The 18,067-nt window shown below is 41.2% G+C and overlaps 2 protein-coding genes across 3 annotated transcripts in view; both read right to left on the bottom strand.

The window, feature by feature from the left end:
* The window catches only part of appa (amyloid beta (A4) precursor protein a), a 35,700-nt gene extending 29,117 nt beyond the window's left edge, over nt 1-6,583 (bottom strand). Inside the window, exon 1 of one of the 2 annotated variants that reach the window (XM_084920560.1) lies at nt 6,343-6,583. In XM_084920560.1, the coding sequence (XP_084776686.1) occupies nt 6,343-6,402 (60 nt within the window). In that variant the 5' untranslated portion in view covers nt 6,403-6,583. The remainder of the gene's footprint in view (nt 1-6,342) is intronic. The other variant, XM_084920561.1, reaches the window with a different exon arrangement.
* Nucleotides 6,584-7,005: 422 nt separating this feature from the next.
* On the bottom strand, nt 7,006-17,866 carry cyyr1 (cysteine/tyrosine-rich 1). Its single transcript, XM_084920562.1, has 4 exons — nt 17,471-17,866; nt 13,705-13,804; nt 11,605-11,768; nt 7,006-8,153 (listed from the first exon to the last, which is right to left on the bottom strand). The coding sequence occupies exons 1-4, from the start codon at nt 17,544-17,546 to the stop codon at nt 8,020-8,022; spliced, it is 474 nt and encodes a 157-aa protein (XP_084776688.1). The 5' UTR covers nt 17,547-17,866; the 3' UTR covers nt 7,006-8,019.
* Nucleotides 17,867-18,067: the final 201 nt, after the last annotated feature.

Below are 18,067 nucleotides of genomic sequence, written 5' to 3' on the forward strand. Positions count from 1 at the left end.
ATTTCACAGTTGGACTCCGAGAGCACTTGTCATCTACAATTGATGGCGTGCCGCCTGACATGAAGAGGTACTAGATTCATAAACCCTCTGATCTGTGCATCTCCATCCCATTCCATGTACAAGCACACCAGTAACACATGGAAAGCACGGGTTTTTCAGAATAAAAGCAAAAGTGACAAATTCTTGTGATGAAAATCTAGACGCGAGTAAGAAGAACAGCGGGAATAACACGGAAAAGCCTAATTATACCAGGCACTTGGGGGAAGGCTGTACTGCTATGGCAACCATGAACACCCAAGACGACGAAGGGGGAAGCGAGACAGGAGAGGATGAGATCATTTCTGTAAGTGATGAAATATAAGCTTTAAAAACAAGGACCCTTGTGGCTTTTTATGCATCGACAGAGATGGTGAAACCAAAAACAAAAAAACAAAAACAAAACACCCCCCCTTCCTTAGGAAGGAACTTTCCCTAGAAGATTCACCCATCTTAGAAAAAGCCCACAACCTCTGCAGTAATCAGACACATACTGAGGCAAAGCACTTTCTTAGTCTACATTAATTTAATGAAAAGGAAAAAAAGCTGCATAAGAGAATGATGGAAACTCCATCTCCAGCCGCACTATGGCTCTGGGAAACATTTGAACGGTTACTTTTAAAGATTCAGCCTCTGCTGTTTATTAGAGTTTGCTTGTGTATACCTTGTCAGGAGCTGAAATAAGATGCATGCATATTTAATTATGATTTAAAATTCAGTTCATAGGCCAAAAATCAAATCTTTAATCCACAATTATCAAAGGACATATTTAATCACTGCAACCTGAATTTTTGATTGTTAATTTGTGCGTTTGAAAGCTTTCTGACCTTTTTTGTCAACAGCATCTGGCACACGTCTGCTAGTTAGCATCAGCAAGGAGAAAACTATTAGCACCACAAGCATAATGCCGTTTCTGGACTGTGCCCTGCAAGTTCATGATTAAAGAACATTTACTTTTTAAGTTGAAATGTAATCGTGATGTGTCAAATTTGTGATGGTGCAGCATGTTTTTGGATGGTCAGCAAATAAGAAAACAGGACAGCAAGCAGAGAGGCAGCGAGAACCTTACAAAGACTTTCTTGCAAATCAAACCTGGTCCTAGCAAAGCAAGTCTCTCTTCTCAGCAGGCTTCTTGCCAAGGCCTCCAGGCACATAACTGAACAGTTTTTTGAAGCATTGTCTAAATTAACTTTAATTTTAAATCGTCACCAAGACCACAAAAAGGTTTTATTCCACCACCTACCTTCCTTTTGCAGAATTGTCTCTTTTAAAATGTCTCTGGCGACAGATGTTTTCTACCCCACCATCCTTCATAGTGGGGTAGAAAAGACAAGTACCATTAAACTGGCACTCTAGTTTAATGAACCTGAGTTTATAGAGCTGCAGTATATATGTCAAGACCCCTTAGCAAATGTCAAACCTCGCCAGCACAAAAATGGGAACTGGACCTCCGAGTATTCAGGTTAGCTTAGAAGATCCTCTCTGGTTCATTACAAACCTCCAAGCAAGGCAGCCTGTCAAACACATTGAGTCCTGTCTGAGTCATGATAGTTGTGATGACGATGATGATGATGATGATGAAGGACTTCATATATAGTAACATAATGACTGCAGCACCATGTGTTACACCACTGTGAAACTATACACTCAGTTATCATGCAGAGTCATCCATCCTGCTCTGATAATGCTGCATTTGTGCGGTAAAAAACAAAAAAAACCATGATTAAAATTTGATTGTCATTGGTCAGATCATCACACTGCAGGTCATATCTAAGTGGAAAGCCAGTTCCATACAACAAATCACAGCCAAACAGATGCTGCACTCGTGATGGAGCTTTGACGCATTGATGGGAAATGGCAGGGATGCACTTTCAGATGTGGCATGACTACTGTGCTGGATGTACTCTGCGCAGCTGCTGAATGATTGTGCAGGTCAGGGCGACTTGTTTCTCAGCTTGTTATTCAGATTTTGTACCAAACAGCTGCTTACTCAGCAGCAGAGAAATGAAGAGTTTGTCTCCATGGTGCGTTGATATTTACAGATGGAAATAACAGTGGAATAGTGATGAATGGTGCTGCCGTGTAGTGGGAAAAAAAAGGGAGGAGGAAGAATGTTCCCTGAAGACAACCTGAGAATAAAGTACATGTTGACCTATTAGAGCTAATTATAAGCCAGACACAAAGAGGCGAAGGCTTTTTCTGGAGGACTGACTTGCAGAATCGCATTAGTGAGACACAATGTCTTGAAAATGAAGGCGCCGTGGTGTGACAGAGTCATCAAAAACTGTCAGGTTAACACAACCGCACATTAACCAAAAAGAAAACCAACAAAAGCTCCCCTACACAACTTGGCAATTTATGCCTCGTACTACTCTCCATTACAGTCAGTGTAGCAGGTTCTTGACTCAATCCTAAACTTAAAACTAGATGCAAAAACCCTGAGACTACTAGTACAAATGCACCTGCAGAGATATACTTTGCAGACTTCAAAGGAAGCCCAACCATCAGATACTTGATGGATTTATTCGAACCTTCTTGTGGTTGTCTACAATATTTCATTCAGAGAGCAGGCTGAAGTACACAATGCAAGCCTTTGACCTTGCTACTGGCCTCTGCACTACCGGATTCCTACCATGCTTTGAAAAGGAGGGAGTCTAGAGAGGAAAACGCTAGAATAAGGTTGAGGCAGACCATTTCTAAACAGACGCTCCTATACTTAAACTTACAGTTTCACAGTGTCTCACAGTGTCTTTTTTATTAGTAGCAAAACTGATCACAGTAAGAGACTTCTCTTTAAGTATTAGGTACGTCACAGCACCGCAAGCCACCTGATAGCATGCGTGTCTAAGTTTCAGTTTTGAGTCAACTCATCTAAAGGTTTATTGTGCTGGTGTGTTTTGGGCATGTTTGGCTTTCCTTTCACATCTTAATTTACTAAATTCTTAATTTACAGACACAAAGCTACAAAAGACAACAAGCAGATAGGTGTCATCCCAGTTTACCACAACAGAAACAAAAGGTCAGGAATTCTTTTCTCTTGGTCAGACGGGGAGGGGGGAGGCATTAACTGGGAGTGCTGCGGTATCAACGTCGTCGTTGTTGACACAACCAGGATGGACAATGTGCTGTTTGCACCAGTATTTTTCATAACCAAATATTATCACAGCTGGTAGGAGAGGCGGGATTAAAGCCAGATAAAAGAAGGGCATATGACAATATCCAGGAAAAAAAGTTACAGCCTGACAGCCTCGGACTATTTTCATTGCTTGGCAGTTCACTTAAATAATTCTTGATGATTAAAAAGAACTGAAAAATCTAAACTGATTATTTTGGTCACTACACTTAGCAATGAGCCAATGTATCACTTAAGAGCTCAAGTATTTGTTTCCAAAAACATCCAAACCACTGATTTGAGTGCACATCTGTACTGAGTAATTAATTTGAAGGGTTATTCATGAAATCGAGTAATCCCGGTTCGTATACAAATAACAGTTTTATGAGAAATCAATACGATTCGTTGTAAAACAGGCTGTAAACAGAGGATTTTAATTAATTACGAGTAGTTGATGCTTTCCATGGAATGACTGATCAATTAATGGACTAATTGTCTAAGCTCTAGATTAACATACAAAGAAAAAAAAAAAAAAAGGAAAAAAAAAAAAAACTACAGCAGGTTTTTCGGTGTCAGTCCCAGACCAATTCAAAGGTCAACAATCACGCACATTTCTCAGAGTTAAAACTCACTCACTCGCAATTGCTTTTCAGTCTGCAAATATGCTGGAGACACCGGGTTAAACACAAAACGACCCCCTCCTTCTGTGAGGGCTGTCAAAAAGGCCTTCTGCAAAATATCAACTTCAAACTGGAACAGAAGTGGATGCCATGCAGGTGAAATTGAGCTCAAGAAAGCGGAAAATAAGAAAATGGAAAATGAGAGAGGACACATTAGTGTCAAGTGGATTTCTCCTTCAAAGACCTCAAACTGCAGTGTGAGCAGCGGAGAGCATGCCAGAGAGCGAAGCACTGGCACTGCCAACAGGCATAATGGCATTAAGGTTTGCTAATAAAGGGAGAGGGCTGGTCCACCCCCAGGCTGAAACACTGCAGTGTGCACACAAACAGGCTACCAGCACCCATCCAAGAGCCATTTCCCAAGGATTTGGAAATAGACAAAGACTGGCATCTAACTCCCACGCTCCACACTGCGGCCAGCGTGTACAGGGCGGGTCTGTCAGGAAAAGCTGCTTCCTCGGGCTAAGTGTTTAGAAGCGTTTGTATGTGCCAGTCATCAAGGGCCGAGAAAAAGCAAGCCATAACAAGATCAAAAAACTTATAACATCTCGTTTATCTCATCTTGGGTAAATTTGCTCTATTCATGCTTGTGTCTTTGTTTTTGATGTAAACACAGGACTCAAAGGCCAGGGATTGTCTGGACTGACCTCAGCTTTGGATAATCAACAAAGCCAAGGGTTTGCTTAAAAAGAAGTCCAAACTCCCCATTCCAAGTCCACTGATTGCAGCGTATGCTTACAGGAAACAACAAAGATCAGCTGCCTAATTTCACCTCAAACACTGATCCTTAATACATAGAAGGACCCAGGCTAACAGGTTGCTGGCACCATTAGTCGATGTATCATTATTAAAAACCAACAATCCCTCCTCTTCCACAATTGGACATTCAATGTGGCTAGGGGAATGTGTCATTTCTCTCACAACAAAGCCACAGCGCAAATCATAAAAAGCAAGATTTTAATACATTCTTATTCTCATGAAAATTACCGATTAAAATAACTGAAAATTTCATCGTTAGGGAGGGGATTTTGATTTATTTATTTATTTGAGACAAGGAAATGAGTAATTATGTCATGACAGAGCCACAATAGACAATAATGACGACAATGATGATTTTTTTTTTGTAACGCGTAGGCCACTGAACATGTCTGAAATCAGACAGGCATCAGCACAGGATTGAGTAGACGGCGTGTAAAAATAGGCATTTTCGCAGTGGACAGTCACAAAGCGCTGTTCCTGGCAAAGACCCTGTTTAAAAAAAAATCCATAAACAGCGATTATGTAGAGCTCCGTGATAATACATAACCAGTGTTACTGCTCGCATGTTAAACTCTCCTATATGGCTTTAAAAAAAAAAAGAGCAATGAAAGGCAACAATGCCAGTCAAAGCTCCTGTTGGCTTCCCAGTTTCCCCTCGATAAATGCTGCAGTGCACCGCCGCCATCTTACTTCTCTATTCTCGCCCATCTAATACGTGGAGGGCGTTTGTGGCGTTTTGTTTTCCCGCAGAAACTCGCATATTCGCTATTTTATTTTTACATTTTTGTTGTATTTAAAGCCCCGTCATCCCAAGCTTTAATTATTATTAACGTGAGAGAATTACGTTTTTACTTACACTTACAAAACAAACAAAAAACACGCCCACTGCCAATAAATTAGCCCGGGGGATATAGAAAATGAGACAATACGCTTTTACGTTTATTCACCGTGATTAGTATAACGAGATTGAATTAGCGCAGATGACCACTGGACAGGAACAGATTCCGTAACCATCTGCGCAGTGTCACTGGCTGGAAATGGTTCGCTGGCAAACCTGACCGGTTTGTAACGTTTTAAATCACAGCAAAACGAGCAGTTTCTCAGTTTTAACGCAAAGTGAAGGGGGAAAGGGAAACACATAGGCTACAGGTTTAAGTCAAAGGTTTCGGAGCTTGTCTCCTTTGTCACAAAGACTCAGTAAATGAAATTAAATTACACTTAAAGCGAGGGTATTTAAATTAAACTACGTGAATACATCATTTGTTTCAAATTGTACTTGTTAACAACAGACAGTGAAGCATAGTAATGAAATAGCCCAGTCGATACGCGAAAGTGTACTAAAGATTAACGTCGACTCTGATTTAGGAATCCAAAAGAATTCATGTTTAGCATTCAAGTTAGCTTGATTGTTTTACATTACACTTCCGGTTACAGCCTTCAACACAAAACAAACTGCGCATTTATATTCAAACACACCGTGTTAGGAGCAGTTTTATAGGACAGAAATAACAGCTTGTTGTTGATGGATCGGTAGACACAATACATTTACCTACAAAGATTCAATTCCTTCTTTTTAAATTTTTTTTTTAACAAATCTAGTCTAAGCTTTACCTTTGAAGGAACAACAGTTCAACTTCCGGTCTCCTTTTAGCTACCTCTAGCTCGCTTGACTCAGCCGACATCAACAATATGGTGGAGGGGGATAAATGCTACAAATTCTCGCACATAGGGGAAAAAATGAAGCTTTTCTCTTACCTCGACAGCCAGAGCCGAAGCCGCTAAAACCAGCAGCAGTAAAGCTACTCGGTCCCCCATGCCTTTTCGCTAAAACAACGCACCTACAGGCTAGCGTTATACCGCACCGTTTTCTAAAGCTTTGCGTCAGGCGAGAAAACGAGTCTGCTCAGCGCCGGTGTCTCCCGTTGTCTGATGGTGAGCGATACCGAGGCTGTACAGCTGCTCAGCGCCGGATCACCTGACCACGGCAGAGTGGGATTAACGCACACACATACACACTCACGCGCTATCTTCCCGGCGCGCACACGTTTGTTTAAATCGCTCGTTGAGCTTACTCACACGCGCACATAGCCTACTTGCGCGCGCATGTTCCCTTTTTTATTTTAGAGCAAAAAAACAAAACAAAAAAAGTCCCCAAGCTTTACGTTTCTTTTAACTGAGAAAAAAAATCTCCCAGTATTAGTCATGATTAGTATTATTCTGTTTATTTTAATGTTAGCCTTGTTTCTAGCTTACTTCACTATATTGAGCAACTGTAATGCTGCTATTATGAGTCACTGGATTATATTGTGAATATTTGTATTCCTGTTATGAGTTTTTGTTATTAGGAAAACATATTAAACAGAAAAAACCCAATAAAACAAGTTATATTATTAATCATAGTGTAAAGGAATACTGGAGTTAACACTTTAAACACATTTTATTTACAACAGTTATTGGAAACAGTAACAAAGCACTTTATTTACCTCACTATATTTATTACATGGTTTAAATCCTTTCCATCATTCACAGTCAGCCTGGGAAAGAGACCTCATTGTGCTATGGCTGAGGTCACTCTAGATTAAAATCTTTAAATCAGCCTTCAGCTGTAATTCCACCATGAACCTGTTACTGTGTCAGTTCAACAATTTCATAAAACACAACAGAAAGACATGTTTCTGTTTCAGTGTGACCACAGTTCATAACATGTTTTTTCAAGTAAGACAATAAAAAAACAAAAAAAAAAAAACAAAAAAAAAAAAAACAAACAAACCCAAAACAGTTCATTAATCCTTACAAGCCATCCAGGCCATTAAGACGGGCATTATTATGAATTATATTCAAGTCTTTATGTGACAGGTCCAGACCTGCATTTAAAAACAGACTTAATCATCAATGTACACTTCAGACGCTGACATAACTCAAGATTTAAAACAAACAAGAAAAACCCATGAGGGCTTGATAACTTTCTGTAAGTCTACACTGTGTCCAGGAAAGACTCTTTGCCTCAAGTGATACGAGCTTTCTCCCCTCTGTGCTGACAAAATGATCATTTGAATGCTTTTAATGTGCACAGGTGTGGGGGACGGATAAGGGATATCGGTTATTAGCGGGCAAAAAAGTACCAGCTGCAGGCCAGCAGGGCTGCTAACTGTTAAGTCTATCATCAGATGAGTTGAGGCTCTGTGGCCAGCTTGACCCACATTTGTCAAATGATTACTTCCCCGCCATGTCCTCAACTACAGAGCAGCAGAAATACGGGAAAGCTGAACCGAGTGCTCTGGCCTGCCAGTTAGGTTTGTGTTTCAGTGTGGAAATTTTTGGTGGTCACACCCAAATTGCAACACCAGCTCGCTGCTTCGGAGTTCGGATTTGCACAGCCGTTTCTGTGTCTGCGAATCTGGGCCGTGGCAGCATGTTTAGTGCAGCGGGGATTCACTTTCGGGTGTATCCAGGGTAAGGAGGCGGCGGGGAGTAGTTAGCTGACCTAGGCTGTGTTGGGGTGTAGGGCGGGGGATGAAGGGATGGAGGGTACATCTCACAGTCGTAGGTGTATGGAGGCGGTGGACCTGTGTGTGAGAACAAAATTGACAGTAAGCAGGCTGGTCAAAAAAAACAACTCAGTTATTCTGTAATAATTGCAGGCTTCACATTTCTTCCATATTCAATATGAATGAGGCCCACTGAAGCTCAGGATGCCTGCCCCAATTTTACTGCAGGTTTCACACGACAGTTGCACCCTCTAGTGGTTACATAGAGAAACCACATTCTTTGGTGCCCATGCTGAATGAAGGAAGAAATGGAAATACTGTAAAAAGGCACTTTAGTTGACCCCGTCTATCAATTTCACTGAGGGAACTTACATTATTCACAAGAACAACAAAGCTGCAGATATAACAGAAAAGGGGTTAAGAGGTTAGAGCTTGCAAACAGTCACATAGTGGTGAGTAAGGACTTTATTTTAAAATGACTAGTGCTGATAGGGAAAATAAATAAAAAATGAATATCAATCGAAAGTGACTCACTTATGGGATTGGAGTAAGCAAGTAATAGCAGCAACTACTCCTCACACCCAGTGGAGAAACAAGCGTACGTTCATTATACAGTACATGCACTGACATTGCACTGTGCTGTATTCATGAAACATGATCAGAGCTGCAGGGCAGCGCGGCGAGCTCTCGGCCAGTGTAACATCAAGGTGATACGCAGAGAAGAATGAAACATGATAAATAAGTAATGAGCCCCAGAAGGGAAAAAAACAAAACAAAAAAACAAAACAAAGAGTAGCATTCCTTAGGCTGGAGAGTATCATAGAACACAGACTATGATGCGCAGACAATGTACCTTGTGAGAACAAGGTGGAAACATTGTTGCCATTTTCTCCCTCTTAAGCAGAAACAGAGTGTATCAGATGTGGAGCTCTGAGAGCAGGGAGAAAAAACAAGCATATAATCTAGCAGATAATGAAAGCTATTTAAAGAAAAGTACTTATTTGTCTATAATGATTAAATAGTGGCCATGGTAAATCTGTTTGTGGTCCCAGTGGAGCTTGTAACATAATATGCCCCTTCATTTTTCTTTTTCAGTTTTATTTTCAGGTGTCGCCTGAGGCCAGTAGATAAGGTTTCACCATACCGAAATCAGTGTAGCAGCCTCATTTGTGCGTAAGTCATCATGTAGACCCAAATGAATTACTTAGACTGCTTCCTGATAAACTATAGTATAAATAAACTTCTAATACTAATAATATATTCATATATGACAGATTTGTTACAAACAATTGAGCAGCATTAACTAATAAATAAAATGTTTGATTAACTTGGTTGTACCGCTTTTATTATTGTTCAGTATTGCCCTTTAACAGTTATAACACTAAAAGTGCACATGTGCTCCAGTATATAGTATTGTTCCGGTGCCCAATCTAGAACCGGCAGATGCAGCCCACAAGTTGTGTCCTAATGTTGTTCTTCTTATGGGAAATAGAAGAAATGCTCCAACTCCAATATGCTTTCAGCACTATCTACAGCAGCGGTCCCCAACCCCCGGGCCTCAGACCGGTACCGGTCCGTGAGTCGTTTGGTACCGGGCCGCGAGAGTTGAGGCTCAGGTGTGAAATGTATGGTTTTCAGGGTTTTTATCGGTTTTCAGCGTTATTTTGTTATCGTTTTTATCGTTAACTCTGTTTTCCTGGGTCTTTTCACGTGTGTTATGAATAAATCTTCTTTTTTTCGGTACCGGTACTAGTTTTATTTTGTTGTATTTATCCGCGACACCTTAATGGCCGGTCCGTGAAAATATTGTCGGGCATAAACTGGTCCGTGGCGCAAAAAAGGTTGGGGACCGCTGGTCTACAGCACATGTAGCATGACAGGATCACAACTAACTAGCTTGAAACCCCAACCCCATCATTAACATTAATTAATGATTTTAGTTTAAAAAAAAAAAAATAAATAACAGTTACAGCTATCAGTGTTCAACAATAGTAGAGCCTGATCGATATAGAATTTTTAAGACCGATACCAATATTTAATGATTTAATGCTGACGTGTGTAAAATCTCACCACTAGATGTCAGTAGATTGTAGTCAACTAAGCTCTGTTTTCTTACCCCTACCAATACAGGCAGATAATACTAGTTATGGTGGCCACTATACTACAAACACATTAACTTTAGATCCCCATAATGGCCACAGACAGCCAGCATGTTTCTAATACTGTTTGTACAAATTATATAATAACATATTTAAATAATACCAACACTTAGCAATGACTTCAAAACAGATTCGATCAATTAAATATTTTTCAATATTTTACGTTTTTACCCCAGAGTCACCTCGAAAAGTCTGAACACTGTTCATCTGTATTGGGTGTACTAAGACAACAAAAGCCTCAGACTGGATCTGCTCCGGAGTCTCGTGCTGTGTGGGTGGACCATCAGTCCATTGTTGTCATCAATAATTTTTATTTATTTCATTTTAAACTTCAATAACAGAACTTAAGGATAACTACATAAATAAATAGTTTAAAAACAAACAAACAAAAACAAAAAAACAAAAACAAAACAAAAACCAAAACAAAGGAAAGTTATCCTATTCTTTCTTCGCACACCAATCCCCACACCACCACTCTGTCATCAGTCCATTGTTTATCTCAGCTGTCAATATGCCAGTGTAAAGCGTCCATGTCTACTCCGGATGAGGCTTTGAAACTTTGTGAAAGGAGTTCAATACAGGTCGCTGAGTCAGTGAAGTTCACTTGTGAAGATGACAGTGATACCCAAGTGAGTTGTTGAGGATAACCTAAACTTTTTTGTCAGTAAATCTTGCACTTTTAGCTGTTATTAGCTGGTGTTTTGCCAAAGTAATTACCCCGGTCAGAAATAGTACCGCAGTGGCACAACACCGGCTCGTGGTCAGCTGTCCAGAGAAGGGAGGGTCACATGTCTAATCTGCTGACAGTAAGTAATTGTGACAATATCTGTAATAAATAAGCATGTTTATGCACGTTTCTGTGTGTTAGAGCACTGATTTCAGTTCTGGAGATGCGGCTTTAGGCGAGAAGGAAGAAGATGACATTTTAATAACATGTCCCTTTCCTTTACGTTTTCACTTCTTTGGTGAAGAGGACTACTTCTCCGTTGATAAAACAATATTATGATCCTTCATATCAAGTCTGAAGGTGCAGACACAAATTGAAATTTACCTAAGCAAATGCCTGTTTGTTTTCCCGGTATACACAAATATTGCCCCTGGTGGAGAGCATGCCTGAGAGCAACACTTGTGACATAGTTGAAAGGTGTTTCTCCTCTCTTCTTTACTTTTTACTATTTGATGAAAATGATGATAGATGACAATATTGACCTATTGATAAATCTTTCTGTCTTAAAGAGTAAATATCTAATTCTCTTGCCCCTTGTATGCAGTTAAAAATCCAATTAACTTGATGTATTTTAAAATATATAATAATATAGTAATAATGGTATAGGACACATCAAGTTGTGTGGTTGTGTATATTGTCCCACCTGGATAGCCCTGGGTCACAGTGCTGATGTTATAGGAGGTGCTGAACACGCCGACCCGTGCACCACGCCCGTTCTTCATGCACATGCACACGCATAGGAATAAGGCTGCCACGGCCCCCATCAAAAACACCACACCAAAAACAATACCAGAGATGGCAGTGCCCCTGGAAAACACACACACACACACACACACACACACACACACACACACACACACACACACACACACACGTGAGAAAGGAGGCAGCTGTCTCCAACAGACATGCTACCCAATATTTCTAAGGTGCTGCCATGGAGATAAACTGCAGCATCTGATGTAACTCAGCTGTGTGTGATATGCGTGTGCCTGTGACCATGTGACTGCGGAAGATCTTGTGAACTGGCACTGGAAAATAGAAAAAGGACTCATCGCTGACAGGTTTGTTACATCTTCGTGGTCAGCATGAGTCAACATGTCAGCCAAGGCTGCTTTGCAAATTCTGAATATAATCAAGCCTTAAAAGGTTATCAGATAGAATTGGTACAAATATACACATAAGATGGAGGAAAAAAAATTAAGGATACAGTTACTTTTTTACAATTACCATCAATTCAATTTCAATACAGTTTTATTTATATAGCACCAAATAAGAACAACAGTTGCCTCAAGGCGCTTTATCTTGGAAGATAAAAAAAAAAAAAAAACTAGAAAAACCACAAAAATCACACGACTCCCTATGTGCAAGCACTTGGTGACAGCAGGAAAGAAAAACTCAATTTTAACAGGAACCTGCAACAGAGCTAGGCTCAAGGATAGACAGCCATCTGTCGTGATCAGTTGGAGGTGAGGGGAGAAAGACTGGACAAAAGGCATGCTAAGACTTTAAAGGTCTGAAAGATATGTTAAAGGAGACCTACATCCATCCTCCATTGTCTTAAGGGTTGTTGGGGGGCTGGAGCCTAATGAGAGCTTGGGTGCAGCCTGAGCAGGCCACCAGTCTATTGCAGAGCTAAAGGGGACATGTTAAACCCTCACTTTAAGCCAATGTACTTCTGATCGGCTGCCCCTCATAAGCAAAAGATCTGAACTGGGCTGACCATATTAGGGATATCTGCTCTCACTGACATCACATGGAGCAAAATATTTTTTTAAAACTGCCAATTATTATTATTTTTTTAGACCAGTCTGAAGCCCGAGCCCTTGACTTGCAGGGACTATTTGCACATGCAGTGACATGATTTAAAGCCGGCCATAAAAATATAGGAAAAGCCCCCAGGTCCCCTTGTATGCGCTAAAGCAGCTGTGCTGTGCAGATCAACTGAATGTCTTCTGAATAGCTCCGACCTGAATGAGCTCTCTCTCCTTTAAATAACCTCCACACTTTAAACGCAGGCTGAGAAGGAGGTGTAGATTCCAGTCAGAGATTCAAATACTGAGGGCTTTCTTAGCCAGCATTTACTGACTGAGCAGATTAAATCATTGACCTCCTTTTTACGCTTTTAGCACCAAACTACCTAAGCACGTCAAGCTCTTCCTTCCACTCTTAGTTTTACGGTGGCAGCAAAAGAAAAGAAAAACTAAAACAACAAAACAGTAAACACAGACATCGGATAATGCATTCTCTTATTTCCAGTAGGATCCGACACAATACATGTAATGTGACCGTGAACTGATGGGAGATAATTGCGGCTTCCTGGCAACCAAGGCTGTTAAAGGCTGGACAGCTTCACCGGGACCTCGAGTCAGTCCCTCATTTATCCTGATGAAAGTGTCTGACAAACAGATTTGCCAGCGGCTACACCTGCATTTTGTTATCAGCTATATTTAGACACAAAAAAAAAGGGAAAGGGTGATGGCAGTCTTAACACCACTGCTAGATATTTTTGCCTTAACAGAAATCAGGACCTTAAAACTTGAGGAAACTCCAACAAAAACACTGTCTTTGATATCTCTGTATTGCTTCCGGTGTATGTGGGGTGACGTGATACTGTAAATTGTGGTATCGACCCGATATCAAGTAAATACAAAGTATCGATCCTGCTGGGCTAGTATCGATCCAGTACCAATACCATTAGTATCGATACTATCGATATTTGGATTAATCCCCCACCTCTACTTACGAGAGGACGTCTCCCACATAGGCGTAGTAGGAACAGCAGAAAGGCGGCGACCCATCGCAGCAGTACTCTACGCAGCCCTCACACTGGGCCTCGCTGCCACCTGTAACACACACAAAAGCAACCACACACTGGTTACAGACTGCTAATGCAGGATGTTATAGGTTTGTGGAGCCAAAGAAGTGCGAGTGGACAAAAAGGTGAAGCCTGAGAGATAGTTCCTTTGATGAAATAGTGGAAATAAAAAGTCACAGAGCATTGTCAAGGTGTTAAGCTGCCAGTGTACACTTCAAAAACTTCTTCATTCAGGTCTTGCCAACACTTTTTGATCCTTTCCCATCACGAAAAAGAAAAAAAAAAAACAAAAAAAACTTCAACACTATAATGAAACCTCTTATGAACTAACCCCTAAGCACACAACCTCCAACTGGCAGCTTCTATTTATATTTCAAGACAGATTTAAAGGCACTGCCTGCGTTAAATGCACCTGCGGAGCATTCAGGGAAAAAGAAAAAGAGAAACACACACATTAGGGTTTTGTTTCAGTGCACTCAGCCAACCCTGCTTGCCTCCATCACAATGTTTCTTAATAACAGCCAGCAGGGACAAAAAACATTTTAATTCAGTCTTCAATTACAAAGAAAAATGTCACAATGGCCTATGAAAGAAGAACCTCCTGATGGCATAAAACAGCAAGGCCACGTGCCGTTCAGGGTTTCACCGTTGAAAACTACATGTGCACGGTTTATTTTCCAACACGCAGGCTGGACCGAGGTGGCAAAACAGCCCACGTGTCCCACCGGCTGAATCAAGCACTGTGGGCTGATGTAGGATGACAGACAAATCTGTGACACAGCAAAAAAACATAACACTTTTCATATGATGACGTACCAGTAATATTAAATTTAGATCGTGTTAGGATACCAGAACCTTCCTTGTCTTAAGGTTAAGGTTTTTAAAAACGTATTCCATGGGCTTGAATATAACCCAGCCACTGGTTAATAAACTATATGTAAAATAAAGAAATTACCTATTTTGTAAGTGTTTTTATGACGCTGCGTTACTGTACCTACATTAAAATCAATCCAGTGGTTTCTGCAGCTTCTACCTGATGACAAGAATATTTTGATTAGCTTAAAATGACTTGATATCCTTCATGACAGCTATGTTTGACATATTATAAGCCAACAAGTCATTTACAACTGTTTAAATACAGGCAATCCTTTTTGGTACTTCACCAGTCCCAAGCCTGGATAAATGGGAAGAGCTGCGTCATGGAGAGTATCTGGCATTAAATCTTGGTGAGGCATTTGGACACGGTGGACACCATCGACTCTTTTCCACTGACTCTAGGTGTAATCTGGTGCCTAATCTGGAACTGGCACCACCACAAAGTTGTTGTCCCAAAACTGTGTGAGGCAATATTTTTGTATTAATCACCTATATTGTGCAACATTAAAAAAAAAAAAAAAAAAAAAAAAGATGAAACCGCTGTTGTGGTTTTCTGTTTGAGAGCTCACAGCTGATTTCACAGATCCATATTCAGTCCACTCTCGGTTTCTTCCCACCAAAATTACACAAACTTCTTCTAATGCTGCGTTCCACTGTGTAGCCTGTGTACAGGTATGCAACACCCAGGCAACGCGGCACTAGAAGTGATCAAATGAGGGATGGTTTTTAAAAGGAACTCAAGCAGAACTGGCTCTGCACTTGAACAAGAGATTTGAGAATAAGCACCAAACAATGCAGTTTATCAGTAATAATAGCACGCCCCTAGCTTAGCAGCTCTTTCTGTCAAGGCTGCCATGACTTCGACTGGATAGAAGTAGATCTTTTACACACTTAAGCCACTTGCAAACCTTTTTTTTCCCCACCTCAGCTGTTTTTCCACTGTATTCAGGCTCCGGGAGATAAAACTGAGCCTTTACCAAAACTGATGAAAAATCAAGAAGAAAACTGAAATCTCTGTGGACCATCAGGCTCCGACTCAGAGACTGCAAATTGCTAGAAAAAATGCATTTGGTACAAATGAAGCATAAAGATTGGTCTTATTATAGGCAGCCTAGACTCCAGTGTTTTGGGGAGTTGACTGAAGATGTCTCAACCTCTAAAATTAGTTTTTTAGCTATTCCATTAAGTACCTATTTCCTACGAGCCCCTCAGCTTTGAGAAAAGCCACATTGCTGGAGTTCAGGAAAACTTTAAGAGTCCTCAAGATCTGTTTAGGCTCTCAGTCATCACGCTAATGGCAGTCTTGTAATGTGATGATCAATAGTGGGTGTCCAAAGGGGACAACCTCCACTAGGGTTTAAATACGCAGGTCTCTCCACCTTTTTTGTTTTTAGAAATGAGGAAGCCTCTCGGATGGGAGGTCCAGTCACCCTTTTTTTTTCCCTCCCCAAGCTCTTAAGAGCACTCATGACTGTGGCTCTCAAATTAGCACACGATCGTGAGCCTCAGCAATCCACCAGCTGAATTAATTACCCTTTGAGTGGGAGACCATTAGAATAAGATACAGTACAAGTGTTTGTGTATGCGTGATGGATCAAATTAAGATGGTTTCAGAGCTTTTCTCCTTCTGTGCCGAAGCAATTTATGATCCACAACGAGAATTTAACACCCATTTGAGTGAGTGACACTGGCAGGATCTCTTTTAGTGTGTGTGTTTGACTAATGTGCTTTATTAACCCCCCCCCCAGGGCTCAGCTAAAAAGCATTGTGCACACAGCTGTGCCTCTCTGTATACTCGTCTCAACCTGCTGCCACGACACCAGCTCTTTTCATCCCGAAGGCTCTCTGCGATATTTGCAGCTTTTTCGCGCAGAAGGTCGGGAGCCTTTACCAACCAAGAGCGCGCCGGGGATGTGATTCAGATGAAGGACGCTGCAGAAAAAAAAGGAAAAGAAAGGAAGAAAAAACAAGCATGTGTGTACACCCGGCTCTGCTTTCTCTCAGCAATCACTCACACTCAGACTGTGTTTGCCCAAGGGGAATATGCACACATATTTCCACACATGGGTTCAAACGGAGGCAGAGAAAGTAAATGAGAGAGGGATGGCTTTACATTACTACAGATGGTATGTCATAAAAAACGTAATATGAAAATCGGGCAGGGCGGGGTGGCAGGGGCGTGTGCAGTGAAAGTGTGGATTTCCAAATCAGTTAAGCCTTTATTTATTTATCTTAGTTTAATAGATGCTGTCTTTGCAGTGGTGACACATCCTTTTAATTACACACTACCTCCCTGAATCAAATACTTCCATGTCAAATCAATAGGAGGTCCCATTTTTGGTTTTTTTGCAGACCTCTGGTGTGCTCAGTCTGGGTGGTCCCTCTTGAGGTCCTGGCTCCTGTCTCTCCACACGCTGGGAGACAATGGGACCATGTCCTTCACCCCCCCCCCCCTTTTTTTTTTCTTTTTTGCTCCTTCTCTCAAATACATACACCAACCCCTCCAGCCAGTCCTCTCCCCTGCCCCCAACCACAGCAGCCCTGTAAGGCACACTTTAGCTCAAGATGAAAAGTTTCTAGCAGTTTTCAAGTCCTGACTGTTCTCGGATTTTGAAAATCTCTACAAAAAACAAACAAACAAACAAAAAAAACAATCACCCCCCAAATGTGCTTATATATTAAACACCGTTTCCTTCCTTTCCAAACGTTTCATTGCGCTTGTCCAGTGGCTTATTTGTACGGCTGGAAGAGCCACTACAGCCACCTTAAAGGTGACTGGGAGATGAAAGTGTTTTAAACGATTAAAGCAGAAACTCACCGGTGAATAAACAGAGCAGCAGCGAGTTCCACTTCCATCTCACCGCCTGCGTCCTCCTCCTCCAGAGGTTTTCCATAATCTTCACTCACCGGGTGCCCACTTTTCCCCCCTCTCTGCTCTTACTTTCTCAATCACAAAATACAACAAAAAGCGCTCATTTACACTGCCTGGTCTCCTCACCTATACGGCTCTCCCAGTAGCATTGCCTTATCCCTTTATTCCCCCCGAAACAGACAGCAGTCAGTTGGGTAGGCTACTTGTTTAAGCGCTCGGTTTGTTCCTCCACGTGTGAGCGTCTTTCCCTGTCCTGCTGGGTCTCGTTCTCACACCTCCGACTGATCGCCAAGGTTTTTTTTTTTTTATTGTCCTGCCCTCCCCCCTGCCGTCCCCCCCTTCTCTCAAATTACAGAGGGATACGGGCTATATATAAAAGCTTCTGGTCGAGACTTTCAAAATAAAATTAATGGATGGTTTTTATTTTTATTTGTTTATTTATTTAGATTTTTCTTCACCCGAAGTATATATATATATAAAAAAATCAAGCTAAAACCATAAGCCCAAGTGGAAGACACCCTTTTATCTCACTTCTGCCAGACA

This window comes from Perissodus microlepis, chromosome 23 (genome assembly GCF_051167445.1).
Source record: "Perissodus microlepis isolate ML-2025 ecotype Zambia chromosome 23, ASM5116744v1, whole genome shotgun sequence".
Lineage (NCBI taxonomy): Eukaryota > Metazoa > Chordata > Actinopteri > Cichliformes > Cichlidae > Perissodus > Perissodus microlepis.